Source organism: Lathyrus oleraceus, chromosome 3 (assembly GCF_024323335.1).
Source record: "Lathyrus oleraceus cultivar Zhongwan6 chromosome 3, CAAS_Psat_ZW6_1.0, whole genome shotgun sequence".
In the NCBI taxonomy this organism is placed as follows: Eukaryota; Viridiplantae; Streptophyta; class Magnoliopsida; order Fabales; family Fabaceae; genus Lathyrus; species Lathyrus oleraceus.
The window spans coordinates 411,224,377-411,246,726 of record NC_066581.1 but is presented as its reverse complement, the minus strand read 5'-3'; the positions used below and the strand labels follow the sequence as shown (position 1 = coordinate 411,246,726).

At 34.0% G+C, this 22,350-nt stretch overlaps 1 protein-coding gene across 1 annotated transcript; it reads right to left on the bottom strand.

Moving 5' to 3' along the window:
• Window positions 1-344: 344 nt before the first annotated feature.
• LOC127127977 (GPI ethanolamine phosphate transferase 1) lies at window positions 345-21,754 on the bottom strand. The gene is made up of 18 exons (XM_051057235.1): window positions 21,355-21,754; window positions 19,647-19,838; window positions 18,978-19,133; window positions 14,346-14,639; window positions 13,066-13,283; window positions 12,904-12,978; window positions 12,623-12,689; window positions 12,020-12,342; window positions 11,547-11,780; window positions 11,145-11,332; window positions 10,440-10,581; window positions 10,228-10,336; window positions 9,651-9,753; window positions 9,361-9,550; window positions 8,684-8,782; window positions 8,541-8,599; window positions 7,923-8,028; window positions 345-1,039 (listed from the first exon to the last, which is right to left on the bottom strand). The coding sequence occupies exons 1-18, from the start codon at window positions 21,596-21,598 to the stop codon at window positions 875-877; spliced, it is 2,964 nt and encodes a 987-aa protein (XP_050913192.1). The 5' UTR covers window positions 21,599-21,754; the 3' UTR covers window positions 345-874.
• Window positions 21,755-22,350: the final 596 nt, after the last annotated feature.

The following is a 22,350-nucleotide window of genomic DNA, read 5'->3' as shown; positions in this document are numbered from 1 at the left end:
TACTTCCAAAATATAGCACAACTTCATAGGTGTTAAACACATGGTTAACATGTTCAAATATTGGATTTGAATCAAAACTGAAATATCCAAATACTTTCTCCTAATGTCTAATTCTCGAAGATCCAAATATTGCCTTAGAATTTGACACTTGCTTTTAGTCAGTTTTCACCTTTTGTATTATTCCGTACTCTCTAACATTCAAACAAATGTCATAAGATGTCATCATACTTCAAGTGCCATGTGAAATAAATTCAAGTTAATCATGCAAGAAATTTCAATTGACATGGATGTCTAACATCAATCTTAACTTGGCTGCAGGTGTCACATGAGTGAAGATAGCAACGAGTAGGAATGTACATGAGTTTAAGTCATTATAAATAGGAGGATAATTTCATGTATGATCATTCACTTCACACCCAACTTGCTCTATCTAATTTTCACATCATAGTGTCTTTTGCAAAACATAAAATCAAAATTCCTTTTCAGCATTGGACATGCAACACAAGTCCAATGAAATCACCTGGACCTACACTCGCCCACTGCTCAGTTGTGTACAACTCAAATGCAATTAGTAAAGAAAACCCTATCAATGAAGGTTCGTTGTATCGCAGCACAAAGTTTGCTTACTTTGCCTTCACCATCACTATCCCTCAATCCCATTTTTGAATTCTGTTGCTGGGAATGAATGCTAAATTTGAAATCTGCAAACGTTCCAAAATTTCAGCACCTGTTGTATCAAGATCAGCGAGCACCAGAAATTCCATATGAAAGTTAGCCAGGGTAGAAACATAAAAGCAGGTTGGTCATAAAACCATCAAGACCACCACCAAGAAATGTGTAGAGTCATCCATGATGATAAGACTGGTTGTGAAACCTAATTTGCCTTTCGTGTGGTCTTCGCTGCTGAATTGCATTGAATGTTTTTTGTGTATGTATTTGTGAGAGCAAATAGTAACAGAACAAAAACAACTTGGGCACTCACGATACCAAAATGACTTATACTATTTCCAATTTCCATCCAACTTCCTGTATTGCGAACCTGCAAACCATCAATTTTGGTATCAGATACCTGACCTCAAATACATATCCCCGACATCAAAATTTGCAAAATAACAAAATTCAAGTTTATGTTAGCAGATAGAGTAAAAAGGAAATAATGAAGAAAGTAGACTAGAGGTTATTCTAACATGAGCCCTGATACAAAATATTACTCCCTCCATCTCATAAAAAGTGTCTCATTTTCACTTTTTCTTTGTCTCAAAATAATTGTCTATTTTACAATACCAATGCAGAATTTATTATTATTTTTCCAATACTATACACCTATTTATTAACTTTCATTTTATTCAATTACTCTATTAACTATAATTAATAAGGATATTCTAGTAAATGATATTAGTTTTATCATTAAAATCAACACATGTAATTGTTAATTAGAAATTGATATTATCCTTTATTATAAATTATTTACTTTCCTGTAATAGGTTAGATAAATTAGACAATAAAATATTTGTAATTACGTGTAATTACTGATATCAAGTCAATTTTCATGACATGGTATCATAAGGGTTCGATCAAATCTGTAAATCCTTGTTATCTTGGCTGAACAACGACACCCCACTGGGTCGCTTCGAAATCGTGTTTCTCGTTCGTATTTGTCTCGAAATCCTTTGTTCATCAATTGAAAGCTTTTGGTTGCTGTCTCGTGATTTCTTCTTTGTTGCTGCTTCGTGATCTGATTCCATTGTGATTTGCGATTCAGCATTCTCGGCAATTGGAGATTGTGCTTTGCAATTCTTTTTCGGTATTCTTGGGCGACCCTATTCTGTAATAGTTGTTCTCGGTAATTTTGTTCAGTGTTCGACCAACACTGGTTTCAATATTTGCGGTTTCATTGATTCGTGGTTTTCGTTCGTGGTTTTGCTGTGGTTGGTTTGATTACTATCCTTTTTTTAAAATATTTATTTAATTGTTGTTGAAAAATTATTTCAGCACGTGCTACAGCAAGGGATTTGAGATTTATTTTATTATTTAAAATAAAAGGGTTATTATATCATGACTTCAGAAAATGAGAAAAATAACTTGTGTTTGTTTTACTCGCAAAAATTATTCTGCATGGGAATTCAGTTCAAGATGTATGTTAAAGGAAAGGGATTATGGAGTCACGTAGATGATATTTCTAAGGCATTGATCGAGAAAACGACTTTAGATGCGTGGGAAACTAAAGATGCTCAAATCATCACTTGGATTCTCAACAGTATTGACCCTCGGATGATCAATAATTTGCACTCTTTTTCAACTGCTCAAGAAATGTGGAATTATCTGAAACGCATTTACAACCAAGATAATTCGGCAAAACGTTTTCAGTTGGAGCTAGACATAGCCAACTACAAACAAGGTGACTTGTCTATTCAAGAATACTATTCTGGTTGTTTTGAATCTCTGGACAGAACACTCTGCTATTAGACATGCTAATGTTTCCACGACCTCTCTTGCGGCTGTTCAAGAGGTTTACAACACAAGTAGGCGAGATAAATTTCTCATGAAACTTCGTCCAAAGTTTGAGGTTATCAAAGGTGCTTTGCTAAATAGGAATCCCGTTCCTTCTTTGGATATTTGTGTTGGTGAACTTCTTAGGGAGGAACAACAATATGCTTACTCAAGGAAGCATGACTCATGATGCTGTTAGCTCCGAACCTGTGGCAGTTGCATATGCTGCTCAAATTAGAGGTAAAGGCCGTGATATGCGACATGTTCAATGTTATTCTTACAAACAGTTTGGACATGTTGCTGTAGCTGCAGTAAGAAGTTTTGTAATTATTGCAAACAACAGGGTCATATCATCTTTGGCTGTCCCACACGTCCTCCACGACCAACACATCATTCAGTGAAGGCATTTCATGCCACTACAAGTCATTCAGTTGGCTCTTCCACCACCGGTGCATCTAATGGTAGTGCTCTACAGCCCGAAATGATTCAACAAATGGTATTTGCCACCTTTTCAGCCTTCGGTATTCAGGGCAAGTCTTCCCATTTTTCTCGTCCATGGTTTCTTGATTCTGGTGCATCCAATCACATGACAGGTTCATCTAAATACTTGCACAATTTACATTCTTATCATGGTAATCAAAAAATTCAAATTGCTGATGGTAACTCCTTGTCTATCACTAACGTTGGTGACATAAACTCTGATTTTCGGAATGTGTTTGTCTCACCTGGACTTGCTTCTAATTTATTGTCTGTTGGTCAATTGGTGGACAACAATTGTAATGTTAATTTTTCTCGGTATGGTTGTCTTGTGCAGGAGCAGGTGTCGGGGAAAGTGATCACGAAGCGGCCTAAAGTGGGAAGATTGTTTTCAATACAGTTTATTTCTAATCATTTGTCTCTTGCGTGTAATAACGTCTTGAATTCTTATGAGGATTGGCATAGAAAATTGGGTCATCCAAACTCTGTTGTTTTGTCTCATTTATGTAAAACTGGTTTGTTGGGAAATAAAAATGTTATTTCTAATGCCTCTATTTCATGTTCTGCTTGCAAATTGGCTAAAAGTAAAACACTTCCTTTTCAGTATGGTGCTCATCGTGCTTCCACTTGTTTTGAGATGATTCATAGTGATGTATGGGGAATGTATCATGTAGTTTCTCATGCCAAGTATAAATATTTTGTCACATTTGTTGATGATTATAGACGTTTTACTTGGATATATTTTCTCTGTTCTAAATCTGAAGTGTTTTCTATGTTTAAGAAATATTTGACATATGTTGAAACTCAATTTCAAACAAGTGTTAAAAAATTTCGCTCTGACTCTAGTGGTGAGTACATGTCTCATGAGTTTCAGGAGTACCTACAACACAAAGACATCTTGTCTCAACGATCTTGTCCCAATACCCCTCAACAAAATGGCATGGCAGAACGTAAGAATTGTCATTTGCTTGATGTAACAAGCACCTTACTTCTCCAAGCTTTTGTACCATCCTGATTTTTTGTGGAGGCTCTTTCCAGAACTGTCTTCTTGATCAATCGCCTTCCTTCTACGGTTAGTGATCTTGATTCTCTTTTCTTTCGTCTTTTTAAAATTCATCCTGATTATAGTGCTTTACATACTTTTGGATGTGTTTGTTTTGTTCACTTACCTCAATTTGAAAGGCATAAGCTTGGAGCGCAGTCTATTCAATGTGGGTTTATAGGGTATAGTCACTCTTAAAGGATTTGTGTGCTATGATGTCACTAACCATTGTTTTCGCATTTCTAGGAATGTGACATTTTTTTATAATCAATTTATGTTTCCATGTGTTTCTCCTGTCATGAATGATATTGTTATTCTTCCTAAGTTTTCTATTATGCCTCAATCTATAAAACGTAGGGGTGTTCAAAACCAAACCAACCCAATAGAAAACCGCAAACCAAACCAAACCAAACCAAAACCGCAAAAAAACGCATTTGGTTCGGATGCGTTTGGGTCATTCTCTAACAAAACCGCACGGTTTGGTTTGGTTTGCGGTTTGTATTTTTCAAACCGAACTAAACCAAACCAAACCAAACCGCATTATGTTACAACTCAAACTTCAATTATCCCACATCCAATCCAAAACTCAAAGTTAGTATGCCTTAACCTTAAAATTAAAAACGATTTTCTCTTACTCACACTTAGGGTTTCAATTTCAACCTTCTTAAATCTCTCCTAGTAGTATCGCACATTCTTCTCATCTTCTTTACTGTGTACATTTCGCCTTTTCTACTATAATATTTCCTCTCTTATGTTCTTTCTTTTTTATCTTTTATGACTATTTTCTCTTCCAATTACATTTTTATCGCACATTTCTTCTCAATCCCGCATCTCTTATGTTCTTTTTTTCATCTTCTCTAATGTCTCCTCTCATATGTTTTTTATGTTTTATTATAATGTATTTGATATTATTTTATTCTACTATTATATATATGTTTTTTATTCAATTTTTGTCTAATCTAATTTTGTGTATATTGAATGCGAAGTTTTTGTCTAAATATGATAAGTTTTGATGTTATTTAGTAATGTATGAATGACTAAATACAAAGTTATGTTGTTCTCTATAGGTGTATGTATGGCTCAATAAAAATATTGTAAAAAACCGAACCAACCGAACCAATCCAAACCGCATTGGTTTGGTTTGGTTTGGTTTTATTTCTAAAAGCCAACCGAACCGCATGCTTTTTTCTCTTGCGGTTCGGATGATTTTTATCATCAAAACCGCCCAAACCGCACCGCGAACACCCCTAATAAAACGTTATAAACCGGGTCATATATATGTCAGAAAACACAAGCAACAGGTTCCCACGCCCCTTCCCGACGCTGAACCAGCACCTAATCCTGTACCAATTGAACCATGACGTTCTATAGATATTCACCAGACAGGTATGATTCCTCATATACTTCTTTGACTGCCACACTCTAGCATATTTATTCCTACTTGATACTCACAGGCTGTTAAAGATGTGCGCTGGATAAAAGCAATGAATGAGGAACTTCAGGCTCTTCAAGAGAATTTCACATAGGATATTGTCTCTTGTCCTCCTAATGTCAAACTCATTGGCTGTAAATGGGTGTATTCTGTGAAATTGAATTCTGATGGATCCCTCAACCGTTTCAAGGCTCGCTTGGTTGCCTTAGGAAACAAGCAGGAATATGGAATTGAATATGATGAAACATTTGCACTGGTTGCCAAAACGACAACTATTCGCACCCTAATATATATAGTTGCTTCTAATGGATTGTCTCTTCATCAAATGGATGTGAATAATGTTTTTCTTCATGGTGACTTGACTGAAGATATCTATATGACACCTCCTCAAGGTATGTTCTCTTCATCCAAGGATGTTTGCAAGCTCAAATGCTCCTTATATGGTTTGAAACAAGCACCTAGAGCATGGTACGAGAAATTCCGCTCCACTCTACTTGGGTTCTCCTTTACTCAGAGTCAGTATGATTCCTCTTTATTTATTCATAGCACATTTGCGGGTATTGTTCTGCTTCTTTTATATGTTGACGACATGGTTATTATTGGTTCTGATCATGCTTCCATTCAGTGACTTAAGCAACAGTTACAGGCCTCATTTCACATGAAAGATCTTGGTAATCTACATTATTTTCTTGGTCTTGAGGTTCATTCTACGTTCAAGGGAACCTTCTTCCATCAACACAAGTATGCCACAGATTTGATTTCTATGGCTGGTCTCGAATCAGCTAATCCAGTGGATACCCCCTCTTGAGGTTAATGTTAAATATCATCGTGATGATGGTGATATTTTGCCTGATCCTTTATTGTATCGACAACTTGTGGGTAGCCTTAATTACTTGACTATTACTTGTCCTGACATATCTTTTGTTGTTCATCAAGTAAGTCAATTCATGCATTCTCCTCGGCATCTTCATTTGGCAGCGGTTCGTCGTATAATTCGCTATTGAAAGGAACCTCTCATCATGGTCTATTTTCCCCACCGAAATAGCTCTCCAATTGAGTGCTTATAGTGATGCCGATTGGCTAGGGTGTCTGGACACCCGTCGATCTGTCACTGTCTGGTGCATGTTTCTTGGTTTTTCGTTGATCTCATGGAAAAGTAAGAAGCAAGCAAGAGTCTTTAAATCCTTTACTGAATATGAGTATCGCGCCATGTCTGCCGCTTGCTCGGAAATTATTTGGATGCCTGGTCTTTTGGCCGAACTTGAATTTCCTCAAACAAAGCCTACATTACTTTATGCCGACAATACAAGTGTCATCCAGATTGTTGTAAATCCCGTCTTTCATGAACGCACCAAACATATCGAAGTCGGTTATCATTCAATCTGTGATGCCTATGATGACCGACTTATAACACTTCCTCACGTCAGTACTCAGCTTCAGGTTGCAGATATTCTTACCAAAGTTGTTTCGCGCCCACGCCATCAATTTCTTGTTAGCAAATTGATGTTTATTGACCAACCACATCAATTTGAGGGGGAGTGTTAATTAGGAATTGATCTTATCCTTTATTGTATATTATTTACTTTATTGTAATAGGTTAGTTAAATTAGACAACAAAATATTTGTAATTGTTAAGAATGTGTGGTTTGGGCCTAACTCAACCCTACAAAACCGATTGGTAGAGTGAGGATTGCCCCCACTTATAAACACATCTTCAGACCATATATTGTCTGATGTGGGACTCTTAACACACACCCTCACGCCCAGGACTGGACATCTGGAGCGTGGAAATAAATGGTGGGTGGTCCGATAGCGGAAACCATAGTAGGTGGTCCACCGGATCTTAAACGAGGCTCTGATACCATGTTAAGAATGTGTGGTTTGGGCCTAACTCAACCCTACAAAACCGGTTGGTAGAGTGAGGACTGCCCCCACTTATAAACACATGTTCAGGCCATATATTGTCCGATGTGGGACTCTTAACAGTAATTATAATTTGTAATTACGTGTAATTCCTGATACTATTATATATAGTATGGAATGCAATAGAGAAAGGCATCACGCCAATTTTCATGACACTAGTCATTTTTTTAAGAACAGTGTATTGCGCATCACGCCAATTTTCATGACACTAATAATTTTTTTAAGAACCGTGTATTGCTCAGATAAGACATTTTTTATGAGACAAGGGAAATAATTAACATAATAGATCAATAAAGTGAAAGAAAACACCAAAGGTCATGGCGCTATGAGTCTAAACAAAAAGAAAACTGGTGAAGAAAGCATAGAAGTTGATGGTAACAGAAGAAAAGCATTAACAGCATATATGCCATTTCTATCTGTTTACTTGATCAGTTTATAATATTATAATGGAATAAAGGCATTAATAGGATATGAAAAATCAAGAACTGTGAGAACATAAAAGAATTTATACAAATCTATGAAACCTAAAAGAAATTATGAAGAGAAGGATGAGTATACCAGAAAGAAAAAGTGAATGGTCATCACGTCTGAGAATAATATAACAAGAAAGTAGCATCCCATCCTTGGAACTTGGTTAAGTTTGGTTATTGCACTAAATGCACATCTGCAGTCCCGTCCAGTGAAAGTAATATTAAATGAATAATTGTAAAAATATATAGAACCACAACAAGTGTAACAAGTCATAACAAGTTAGAATATACAGAAGATGTATGTCACAACTTGAAAATATTATTTATGAAATATGTAACATTGGGCATTTTTATGTGATTATACCATTTGAACGCTATTTTCTCCTATTTAGTTTTGGGACATAGAAAAGATTATAAAGTTTATCATGTTTTATGGCATATGATATGATAAAATGCAAGAACAAGATGTATTCATGATGCTATCTATCTATGGAAAATATTGTTCCTGCTTTATTTTTAAAAAGAATAATGCTAACAATCAACCATGGGAAAGTCTATAGCTTAAGAAGTTAATACGATCACAATATTATTTATTTGAGATGCTTTGCCAGTAAGAAAGGACTTCCCATCTATTTTAGGAATCGAGTCTCAAAGATGTATACTTGAGGGATAGTTATAAATAGTGTTACCAGTAGAGTGCACTTACATTACAAGTATGAAGGGTATAAATAACTTGAAGATGAGCAGCGCTGCCATCAGAAATGGCTGCAATTGGGAGGAAACATGTCAGTACAAAAGCTAATTAAAAGTAATCAGTCAGAAATTAAAAGAAGTTCAATTTTCACTTACACTAAAGACAGTAATGAACCGATAGACTGATGAAATCTCAAAACTAGCAATACTGGCAAAGTTTCCCGTTCCAAAGAAGGCAATGTTGAACAAAACCATCTGCATCATGCAGTAGTTTCTTATCATGTCAAATAAGTACCATTTATGTAAATGGTGACTTAGAGCCTATCTGATTTATATTAGGAATATAACAAGAAATCTATGCATAATTATACATGCTTTGGTTGGCACTGAATCTCAATAAGCACTACTTTTTAGTATTATTAGAGTATGCTTCAATCATGTCATATTGTGTAACTTCTGTTGTCTTATATAGCATCAGATTGTGTATTGTTCATCAATAATGATGCTTTCTGCACACTAATTTTGCATAAAAGAAAGATGGTGCACCATAAAATGATGTGTGATAACATATTCAATGGACAGGGCAAAGTTATGAAAAGCAAACCATGGATACCTGTCGAGGTTTCTTTTTTTTTTCCCAATGAATAATTGTTAAGGTTAAACAGAATATTCCATACCATTTTAAAAATACTACCAGTCAGAGGAGGTTAATGGGATGTGCATCATTTCATGAAGCTTTGTGCAGCATTAATTTAATTTACTTAACTCAATAAAAGGATCCTCAAATTTAATCAAGTAATGAAGAGAAAAAGGCAGAGAAGAATGAAACTTACAAAGGCCAATGGGATTCTGACATCAGAGAGCTGCAAAGATCTATTATCATATCCAAGGATGAGATGATTCGTAACGTTTTTAATGGAATTTGATGATGAGTTCTTAATATTTAAGTTGAAAAGTGTATTTTCAAAAAGTATCCATGCCATAAGTACAAGAGCAAGAGCAGCATAGAATACAGCTTCATATCTGCATAGGATTCAAGATAGAAAGGGTCTAAAAATATGCCTCATTATATCAACAAGGGATTCAGAGAGCATCTAAAAAAGGTTTGTTTAAAGAGATATACCCAATGGAGAGAAGAAGGAATGGAGGTGCAAAGCCAAGGAATATGGAAGTTAGTCGAGATAAGATGCTATTTTCTGAAAACAGTGGGAGTACCATAGAAAAACCTAAAGAAGAGGTGGTCAATAATATTCAGCACTGAATCTTCAAGTATTAAATAGCTTGAAGCCGTGAAAAACTAAAAAGACAGATGGTACAGCATATACAAGTAATAACAATAACTGAGTAGAAATTAATTAACCTTGACGAAATACATTATTCAAATCTATAAATCTCCGTTTTCTATCCATATTGATTTTATGTAAAGGCAGGCTAGAGCTAGACATTTCATATTGGGAATCCAAAGAGGTAAAGTAGTATAATATCTCAATACAAAACAACAACAGTTTTTTCACTAGATGGGGTCAGCTACATGAACGGAAAATCCCATAATTCGAAATCATAAATTTTTTCTAATGAAAAGACATGTAAGCATTAAGAGTTAATCAGTAAGCTATCTAATACAAGGAGCAAGTAGAGCTGTGTGACACGTCATGGGTTTAAGAAACTAAAGGGGGGAAAATGAAAAGTCAAAACAATACCTGCAATGCTCCAATTTACCAACTGGTGAAATACAAGCAACTCCTGCTTTTCAGCTCTGTGAGTAGTTGATAAATACACCATGAGTGAAGATAAAGCAACCAAAAGAGCCTGGGCACAGACAACAAACGTTAACCAGAGGGTTTATCATATATTATGCATAACTAAGCTTCCAAAATTCAAACACAAGTGGCAAAGAAGTGACGAGTTGAACCTGAAAGTAAAATAGGGCTGAATATTTGGGATTTTTCAGTTCAAAATTGCATATACTTAGCCAAAACCTACTCCCTCCAGCATGTAAAGCTAGCCACCTCGCAGCTATTCCTATAATGATAATAACAGCGCCACTACTAACTCTGCAAACACAATAGTTTGATATGTTCAACAGTGTTGTATGGATTCAAGGGTTGATCAAGTAATAAAATTGAAAAGGAATAAAGGAATCTTAATGTGTACTTATTTTAAATATTCAATGGGGAAATTAGATAAATAAATTTTACAAATTATATCCCTTTAGTATCCTAACGAATGGAAAACACAAGGCTCAGAGAGAAAGTGAAGAGAAATTCATATTACAAAGGTTTCTGTATTTTGAGCAGAATGTATTATTATCTGAAAAATACAATAAACATAGGTCTATATACAACAGCAAAATAGGCATAACGATAAAACTACATAACTGATTTTACATCAGAAAGTGCTGACTCAGCACTTTGAATTATGTGTTCAAGTAATCATGTAACTTTAGCTAAGAATTGAGCTATACTTACTGTATTGTAATATAGAAGAGTAACAGTAAAATCTTAAGAGAATAAAAAAAATGCAATGAGAAACTAAGAAACATTTCCAAACATTATCAAACTTGGACTTTTGCTAACAGTGTGGTGTGGTAATTATATATTCAGTGGAAATGACTTACACTAATAGGTTATTGTCAGGAATTTCTGCTGGCATCAATGTGAAAATCGACAAAAACCAACATGAAATGCAGACATATATCGGTATGCCAGATCTCCAGGGAATTGATTTAAAAAGATAAAATGAAGCTGAGACCCCAGCAAATAAAAAACACCCAGTATAGAGTTTCCTATCAGTGAAGCTGTTAACCTGCAATGTATACCAAACATTTCATCAGATGAAACAGAACTTTACTATTGTTGACTTAAGTCAGTGTTAGGTTACTATTTGGTTTTCTTATCTTAGTTTGCTCGGTCAACTGATTTTCCTTATTTTGAGATATTCTCACCTTTATATATAGTTGAACACATATTCAAAACTATTAAACTGCTAGCTTAAACAATATTATGAAAAATATACATACCAGGAATTCAGAAATAAAAACTGCGACAGCAGTAGTGGCTAGTAGCTTAATAATGCGGTTGTTTCTTCTTTCAAATAAGTGTTTCCATAATGCCTTTATAAACTGGTGTTCACTGATTATTTGAACCCATAGAAATGATGTCATTATCATGTAGGCATGGTAAAGAGGAGGAGAATGCTCCAGCATAAATAACAAACAAATCACTCCAGTCACAATACATCCACATAGATATATCTGCAAAATAAGATAGCATAGATTATTGATAATGCTCGTATGAACAGTAAATAAATAATAATTTATTTTGTTTTAGATATAACAAAAATTTCCTTTATATAAATATGTGCATTTTCTCCAAAAAAATCCTTTATTACATTTTACTCCATGTAATAGTAGCTCACACAAAGTTAATAACAAATTGGTAAAGAATTGGGAAAAACAGCATATTGGTAAAACTAAGCTCTCACAAACATTACTTTTCCTTGGCTATTTCTCTCAGCTGCTCGCTCCATTCCAAAAATACTTCCTGGCAGTGAAGTGTAAGACTGCAGAACGTGAAGAACAAGGTAGATCATCCAACCAAGATACCCAAGGGTAATTACAGACATGAGCATCAGCCAGTCATAAGTCTGAAAATAGTGAAGTCCTTGCAATGCCAAACTTCTAAGGTTTTCTGATAAATCCAATGCAGCATCATAATCTGTAGCTAATATCAGACCCTCAATTTTGTCCAATATTGAAGAATAATGAGACAGTGGCTTGAAAGGTTTAAAGTATAACAAATGTGACTGCTTTATATCTGAAGTTGTTAATGAAACCATCGATCTTCAATCAATTTTTTTTCTACATTGTCTTCAAGAGAGAAACATAATTTCTATTATTTATTTATATAACATGTATGCCATGAATTGGCAGCTGAATTCTTTACATTTTCAACTTATGGTTACACCCTTTGGCATATTCTTGTTCACAGGAAGAAAAAAATGTATCTTCAGTTTTGTAAACCAAAATGGAAAATGTCTAGCGACAAGGAAAAATCAGTACATTCAAATACAATAAATAAATTATGTGAAGGATACGGGATTTTCGAAGAAACTGGTTCAGAATTTCCTTTGTATTGGATAGAACAGCTTCAACTTCTTCAGCCTGGAATATAGTATTTGTTAAATCTTAGTCAAAGCATCCACTGATTATCTTCAGCACATAAATGAATTTTAGTTTCCAACCCTTTCACCGCAAGTAGAATGATGATCAATTCATAGAAACTACATAATATTCCAATGAAAATATTGAACAAAAGCACATTAATATGCTTTCCACTAAAATCAAGAAGCCCGTTATCAATCAGAACTATAGGTACCTTGGTCATGTTAATGTAATCTCGTGGTAGAATGCCGACTGAATTAACAGGACATGGCAGACCAAGTAATGTAGACTGAAAGAAAATTGAACACATCAGATGAAAAAAAGAGAGATATGCAACATGACTTGAACATATATCCTCTAAGAAAAAAATTACAACCATGAGTGGTGCAATATCAGCCTGATTGACATCCACCCGTTCTATCCCATGCAAGCCCCATTCATTTGGTGTTGCCGCGTCATGCACATGGTCGTCAACAAACCTAAAACCGCGATCAGAATGATTGCGGCTCGATACTGGCAATGGATGTTTAACACCAGCTCCCCATACAACAAGGGGAGTATCAGTGTTTGTAGGATGTCCATCTCCATGGCTTCCTATGATGACAAATTAAATAAACAATCAAATAAAACACAAAAGCATAATATAAACCCTTTTTTATTCCAAAACAGAATTCAAGCAAAAAAACACAACTCAATTACTTGGAAACCGGAGATTCTTTAATGTCTAAAGTAACAGAACCCTAAAGTAATGACTCAATGCACACAATTTTGTAGATGGTATAATCCTACCGAGAAAGAGAACTGAGAGAATAAATGCTAAACTAGAGTTGTAGAGAGAGTTTCGGAATCACGCGGTTTCAAATTGAGTAGAAGTAGAACATAGTTTATGGAGTTGAGTTCTGTCAGACGCACTTGAGCGCTATTTGGAGGAGAGAGAAAATCAACCACAAAATAGTCAAATGATGCACAGTTTAGACATCTTCAATTATTATACAGAAGTGACAAAGAAACAGAGAAATGTCAGCGAATGAAATGGAGAAATGGTTTAGGTGTTTTATGATTGGAAAGTTCCTCTTGACCTTAGGAAAATTTTACCATAGTGAAAATCCTTATCATTGTTTATGATACTGATCAAAGGAAAATTTTACCATAGTGAAAATCCTTATCATTGTTTATGATACTGAACAGATCAAGAAAAAAGTAAGCTGAAAATAATCCAAATATAGGAATTCAGAACACCATATGCTCCTTGATAATGCATTGCCTTCCCTACTGATGTTGAACTTTATAGTATTGCCTTCTCGAATTAATATCCGGGAAGAAAGAACTAGAATATGCAAGCTTGATTCAGATTAAAAGTTGTTATAATTTGTTTCTTTACTGGCCATAAAATGGCAGATCTGTGTAAGCAAAAGAGAAGATAGGCACTATGCACAATTACAGCCTTTCAATTATAACAAGCAAAGTAAAGCACTTCAAATGCTAGTAATAGTAGTGATTGGTCTATACAGAGGCATTCTTTTGACAAACTATTGCTTCAACATTTTTAACATCGTCAATGAAATTAACAATTTAAGTATTGCAACCTTTGTCTCTTTATGAAATATAACATAAAAGAATATGCAGTTAAAAAGATGATAAAAAAAGTGTTGCAACCTTTATCACTCATTCCATGATCTGCTGTAAAAACATATGATGTAAGATTGTCCTTGAAATAGTCTTGAACAAGATTATATACACTTTCAGCTACATGGTCAACAACCTTAACATTGTTGAGATAGATAGATGAAAAGGGTCTGTGTGCATGACCATTAGAGTCACATCCAAGTAGGTGCAGGAATACAACAAGATTATCCTGCTGCAGCAACTTCTTTAATTTTGGGTCTTCATTGGACTGATTAAGAAGGCTTTGAAATTTATCAAGAGACCACAAGTCCAGGAATGATGCATCTGCATGAAGAAATGAAGTACTAAGTTAATGAAAATAAGGATTGGACAATTTATTAAATAGATTGCCAATATGGTTAGTTTTACTACCTTAAGCCCCTAATTAGCCAGATCAAGAAAAAAATGTAAGATAACACTTAGAGCACACCATTGTACAACTTACAGCTAAGAACGTTTTAGAAAGCAACAGTGTTTGAAAGAATGCAGAAAAGGATTCTCAATATTTGTACAATTAGAATTAAATATAGCCAAATTTTATACTATCTCCGTCTCTAAATATAAGATCCGCTAGAGTAAATCACAAAAATTAAGAAAGTTTGTTGGAGTATTAAGTTTATTGACTATTTGTATAATTTTACAAGTTCATCCTTAGAAGAGAGAATTATTTAATGTTTGTGCAAGAGTTTTTAGTGCATATTGCAGAAAAAGAAAGCAACATAATTAGAGATATATGGGTAAAAAATCATTAATACACTTTGAAATTTGAAAAGGGATTTATAAAAAGGAACAAAGCAAAAATTCAAGGTTATATTTAGGGACGGAGGTAGTAACTTTCTAATTTTTAAATACCTTAAAAAGTGTAGAGCCAGGGATAGATTTACAAGAACTTTTAGAACTTTCGAATTTTTAAATTTACAAGGGTATGCTAACTTGTGTCCCAAGGACACATGTTAAGAAATCCACAAATAAAAAGTTAATCGAAAAAAGTAAAAAAAAAAAATTAAATATAAACTTTTGATAAAATCAATGCACAATTTTCAACGAAAAAATTCTACATTTAGCTCTTAACTTGTGTCCTAACCCTTAGGGAACATGTTAGCATTACCCTTACAAGAAAACCATGTTTCTTGATTTACTCAACTACTTGTGCTTGTTTGTTGGTCGCCATAGCGAACTAAAGAGAGGAAGGGTGGGAAAACCCTATTAATAAATTATTTGCTGATGTATGCAATGAAAAGTGATAAAAATACTGAAAAAAGCATAAAATGACGACATACACAATTTAAAAGGTATAGAAACAGAAGCTCAGCATCAATAAATTTTCTGTTTCTTCTCTCTGAGTATATGAACTTGGTCAGAAAGTCCCTCGACTGTCTTAAATCTATCCACCTGGTCATCAATTGTAAAATCTGATCCCTTCTATCGGGACTAAACTCTCACTGATCTCATATAAACCAATAAATTACTGGTAAGTAAATTTACAATTACCAAAGTCATATGATCTGATCTCCAAAGTATATACAGTTACAGTCCATAACACTAAAAGAACAAAGTTACTTGCATATGATTAAGATAGTAAACAGCAACATATTGAGGTATGTGTAATTGCAAATTCAAATAAGTATATCAATTATCTTCCACACCTTGTTAATATTTTGACTCTTGAAGTTTGCGGCTATTTGTGCTTTAGCACTATCCATCGCTTCTTAGATATAGCATGCTAAGTTTCGAGCCTCCACCTGCAAGCCTAAAACCTTCACAAGTGGATTCATTCTCATGCTTCATGTCATATATCTAAGAAACTACAGATACACTTAGGGTCTGTTTGGGAGTTGGTTTTTAAAGGGTTTTAGAGGGGAAGGCTTTGGAGGGCTGCGTTTATATCTTGAAATGGGTTTGATATTTTTAAAAAGTTTAAAAATTAATATGATTTTATAGATGCAGTCCTCCAAAATCTTTCCCTCCAAATACCAACTCCCAAACAGACCCTTAAAGAACAAATAGCTGCAAACTTCAAGAATCAAGAGTCAAGATATAAAAATACGAGGGAGATAATTGACACTGGTTTGAATTTTTCATTATGTAGGCCTCTTCATGTTGATGCTTACTATCTTAATTGATCCATTCCATATATGGTGTAATTTCATTCTGTAAGGTTTATGTGGATGCAATTATTTATATTAGACATGGGACATCAAATTGTGTTACTTTAGGAATTGAAAATTTGTTTATTTGTTTATTCCTCATATTATTGGGTTACATCATGACAAAAACATCAACTCGAATAGTGAGGTTTTATTTGGTTTATATGATACCATTGAGAGAAAGATCCTGGTGGAAGGATCAGTTTTTACAATAGTCAGCAGCTTGTAGAATCAAGACAGTCAAGGGACTGTTTGGAATGAGCATGGAAATAGATATAAGGGACAAGAATCTACTTGGTGATATACGGGATTAACCAAGTGATATTGATCTTGTAGATGATGAATGAGTCGAGAGTAGTTAGATTAAACTTTGTTGAGCATTTGCACTGTTTTTGTCACTTTGTTTATGACTTAATCTTGAATTTTTTGTAATTTCACTTGTCTTATTTGTTTTCCTCTTTTAAAATGTCATACTTTTATTGATCATTTATCTTACAACTCATACAAGAATTGATTCACAATTTGGAAAATAGGTCTTCCGATTTAGTGTAATATTATATTTATCTCGACTTGATAACCACAAATCTGAGATAGTTGAGGCCAAACTTCATCTAGGACAATGGGACCATATGACATTTTGGATAGTCAGGGTCATGCAATACCTAAAACAACCAGAGGCTGATAATAATTGATTTAAGGCTGTCGAAATTGCAAGTATGGGCTGTAAAATTTATGCACACTTAGACCAAATTTTATGGAACCTGATGGCAAATTAGTCGCAGCATATTATAGAGCATACCACCTGTGTTGAAGTTATAGGTTTTTAAATAAGGAGATAAGGAACTTTAAAATATAGAAATTGTTGATTGCCGCATCAACTAGAGATACTGGCCAAGGTTAAAAAAAAGTCCGTTCCACGATATAGGACGTGACAAAACGATATCAGTAGAGGTCATTATTGTTTTAACCATTTTAACATAATGAAAAGAAAGAAAAAAAAACACTAAACGCTGTTACAGCTATGATAGAATGCTGTTAATAAAAATGGACAGAATCCTGTTTTTTGAATTGAGATGAATAAGAATCACTTTTTTTGTACATATCTAAATATAAATTACATAATCTTATCTCCTTTTGATTCTTTCTCACTGTCTAAACTTGAGATTTGTTTTCTGATCTCATCTATGGTTCTCTCAGAAAGTTGCATTGCTTCGTTCAGTTCATTTACTGTAAACGTATAATGAAAAATAAATTTTAACTTAAGTTATTATATATTATATGACACATGCCCACATTTAATCTGTCCAATTTTGGGCGTAAGGGGAGATTGAGATATCTTTAATCCACCCACACTAGTCCACGCCTCATATATCCAGTTTTGAAGTTAGTTTTGTGAACTTGTTAAGTATAGAACCAAAATTCTAAAAAGGACTTTGAATTGTAATTATGGGTTCAGACTAATGCGTTTTATATTGAGCCTAACTCAACCTTACAAAATTGGCTTGTAAGGTGGGTTGCGTCACTCTTTATGAACTCTAGTAAAGCCCTATCTTTAATCTATGTGGAACTTTGTTTTTCGAAGACACTTTTCACACTCAGCACTATTGGACTTGGTGTACAGATATAATTGATGGGTGATCGGAATCGATTGACTTTGATACCATATTGTGTTTTTCTATTAGACCTAATTCAATCTTACAAAACCGATTTGTAAGGTGGGAAGTATCACTCTTTATAAATTCTAGTCAGACATATATGCAGGATTTGGTTTTTTCAATACAATGAAAAAAAAATTAAGCAGTACACGGAAATTGTAATACCAACCAGACTCCTAATGCTATGCAAAAAAGAGCACTGAATATAAAGAAATGAGAAAACTAATCCTAGGAGAAAATCAAGAGATACATTTCAAATATTCTAAGCATTTTTAAGTAGACGGCATGCAGTCAAATTGTCAAAAAGTAAAGAAACCATGTGCTACTGAGTTAAGTAGTATAGTAAAAAATTTTAACATATATATAGTCTAAATTCAATAGCCACAAGTTCAAGAAACTAAGCTACTAGCTAATTAAAAAGTTGTTTCAAAAACAAAACCTTTTATTAAAAATAATGCTGCTAAATTTTAAACACGAGCATTGATTTGGTACCAAAAAAATGAAAAGACAAGGCTGAATTTTAGTGGAAATAGAAAATGGTGTACACTTGAATTGATTTTTGTTTTTTTTAAATGAAATATTTTTTGTACTAAGGGGAGTCTGTCGTATAGATCAAACAATAAAGTGAAGCTGTTGTTCATAGAAATAAAGATCAAGAAGAACCTAGAACCAAAAAACAGAAGAACCATTTTTCCTAAAACTTCAAGTTATTATATATGAAGGTCCAAGTTATGTGTCTTAAACAAAAATCGTTTGTAAAGATTCTATTCAGTATTGAAACAGCGCATATTGAAAGACTACTGTGAAACTCAAACCATTACCAGTTGCAAAGTCTTCAAACTCGTGTGGATAGGTATCCCATGTGCTATGCTGCAAAGCACCACAGAAAATTGGAACTATGTCGGGACTTCCAAAAGAAATCGTATGGCTGCTTCTGTTAAACACAGAATCAAACTCAACAGGATTAGCCTTCCACCCTGCAACAAACCAAAACCAATCTTTTAGTAGACACTAGGCAGAAGAATACAGTCAAGCTTAATTAACCATCTAAGTTGCTGGCTATGTTCCTATGTGAGGTTTTCAAAATATGATCTGAAATTAGACCCTATTTGGGTGACCAGCTTAATTTGCAGCTTATAACATAAGTGTTTATCATGATAAGCGTTTTATATATAAGCTAATTCCTATAACAAAAGATAAAATAAAGTTAAATTGTTTTTGTATAAGATATATTTTGTTTTCATAAGCTATCTTGGAGAGCTTATTAGCAGAAAACAAACATAAATTGTTCTCACAAGTTTTCTCAAACAACCTCGCAAGTGCTTATACTAGTAGATAAGTTCAAATAAGTCAATCCAAACAGACCTTTAGTCATTTTCTTCATTTTTCACCATTAAATTATCCAACTAATAGAAAAGTAATTTCACTCCATCTCATGCCCTTGTGTTTTTGCTAGATATAAAAATACAAAATGAGAAAACAACACAGACCTTTCAAAACTGCACTAGGATCTTCATAGAAGCCGGCAATTATGGAAACATGACCAGGCCTTGACTCAGTAGGAGGGCGAGCATGAGAAACCCCCCAACGACCTTGATTTTTAATTATGCTCCTCAAAAACGGTGCTCTGTAATTCCCTTCCGAATCAGGCTCATAGAACTTGTCAGCACGCAAACCATCAGCTGCATCCAAATTCAAGTAAATCAAAATTTTATTACTTCTTGCTCAATGCTCATACCCCTTTCGTCCCATAAAAAATATTTCATTTAGAATAATTAGTCTCGTAATAAACGTCACATTTTGAATATTTACTTGTCACATACTATTTGTCAGTTTAAATCATCTAGCAACATTAACTAATATTTTCCACAAATATACTCTTATTTATTGTATCTCAATTTAGCTAACTACTAACTACTATTCCATAAATAAAATTGTTTAATAAATGAAACTTATTTTATTATAGAAATTATAAATTAATTAGTACACTCAGCACTTTTCTTAAGAATTGTAATTAACTATAAACAACAATTAACATGAGACAGAGGAAGTATTTGACAAAACCAACTTTAGTTTAACAACTTCAATTTTTGTTGCCAAGGTATATTTAATCTATATTTAGATTCAAGTAAAGGGGGCATAATCTCGCATCCCAATGCTTCATGGACGTGATATTTGTGAACCTACAGTTTGTAGAAAACACGTCCACACCACAAATAAAAACACCCTCTTAAGGGGTTTACTTATCTTAACAAGTACTTTTTGATACACAATAGTCAGGTATTTAGACTCCATTTAACAAGGTCAATTTTGAGCTTATAGTGAATAGCTTATAAGCTCAAACGACCAAAATAAATCTATTTGTTAACAACTTTTTCTTACAAACTTTCTCAAGTAGCATTTCTGTCAATTTTACTCTTACTATTTTACAACAACAACAACCAAGTCTTATCCCACTAAGTGGGGTTGGCTACATGGATCAACTTTCGTTATAATGTTCTATCCAGGATCATGCTTTTATCCAAATCATTAATCTCGAGATCTTTCTTAATAACCTCTCTTATAGTCTTTCTAGGTCCTCCTCTTCTAATTGTTTAACTTCTCTCCATGTGATATACTCTCCTAACCACATAATCTACATATCTTTTCTCTACATACCAAAACCACCTAAATCTATTTTCCATCATCTTCTCTACTATAGTTGCTACCCCGACACCCTCTCTAATATTTCATTTCTAATCCCATCATGTCTAATCTTACCACACATCCAACACAACATTCCGATATTTACTTCACTTATTTTATTCTCATGTTGATTATTAACCGCCCAATATATTAATCAAAATATATTTTGTCATTTCATATTTATCAAATAGTTCAACTGAATGTTAAACACTACAAATTCAAATTGTTAGCTTATCCAATATCCACTATAAACCCATCAGCCATTAGCTAACTTATCAACAACTGGCTATTGGCTATGTTTTACTAAATAAAGCCTAATGTACTGATCACATGTGTATGAACCCAACTATCTATCAATCATGATTCATGATTAAACCACTGATCATATGCCTAAAAGCCGGTCATATTTGTAATTTGGTACTGAACAACACAACTAGTCCTTATAAAGGTCAAACAAACATAACATCAAACAGTTGGTGTGCGTGTGTGATTGAATATTTATTTTAACCATACCAACTAGTAGAACCAGTCGTTTGGCAGGGGCAGAGAACCTAGGAGGAACAGGATCCACGCCACGAACAATAGGAGATTTGAAGTATATATCAAAAATGCTAAGCATGTAAACAGCATGAAGAATCACACCAAGCACCACCAACCATCGTTCCCTTCTTTGCAACCACTTTATTCGCTTGCTCGTGGTGGCTTTGACTCCTATTACCTGATCGTTTCTGTTTCCTAAGATCCCATCGCTGCGCATTTTGGTTTGGATCGAGTTTTATTGTGTAAGGTTCAAATGTTACTGAATGCTTGAAAGAGAGTACGAGTGAACTGTGAAGTGACTTCAATTTAGTTTTGTGTTCAGTTGGGATTTGTGATTTGATTTGCGTTTGTTTCCTTTCGGTGGATGGTTTTCGTTATGAACCGCGAACAACCCATGACCCGATTGTATCTAATATCCAATGGATACTATACCAGGGCCCGTGAGAAATTAGTGATACATTCCTATTTTCATAAAATGTTACAAATATTAATTCATATATCCGACTGGAAAAAAAATAAAAAAATAAAGGGTAGAAGTGAGGGTGAACATGTTGAAAATTCGAATATATTATTTTTATATTTTAGAAATGAATTTTTGAATGCATTTAAGATGCACACAATGCTTCACAAATAAATCATTCACTCCATATTTGTTAAAAAAATGATTCAAAGATGCATCTATATAATCACCCGAAATAATTACAAAAATGCATCACTGGATTAACTTCTAAAAGCACTTTGTGCTTCACAAGTGAACCATCCACCATAAATTTGTTAAAAATTAGCTCGGGGATGTATCTATGTGATTCGTTAGGGTAATTCCGTATATGCATCTACAAAATAACCCTTGAAAGTAATTGGAGTTTTTGTCTTGACAACAAGTGTCCTAAATTGATATTTTTGAAATCATTCATACAAAAGATGTCATAACACCATGGTAATTATATTAATGTAATTTAAAAATGTCAT

Coding starts and splice junctions, on each gene's coding strand:
- LOC127127977 (XM_051057235.1), bottom strand. CDS start 21,598: ATGCGCAGCGATGGGATCTTAGGAAACAGAAACGATCAGGTAATAGGA. Junction 19,839..21,354: donor ACGACTGGTTCTACTAGTTG/GTATGGTTAAAA, acceptor ATTTGGATGCAG/CTGATGGTTTGCGTGCTGAC. Junction 10,582..11,144: donor CCTGACAATAACCTATTAGT/GTAAGTCATTTC, acceptor TTGTGTTTGCAG/AGTTAGTAGTGGCGCTGTTA.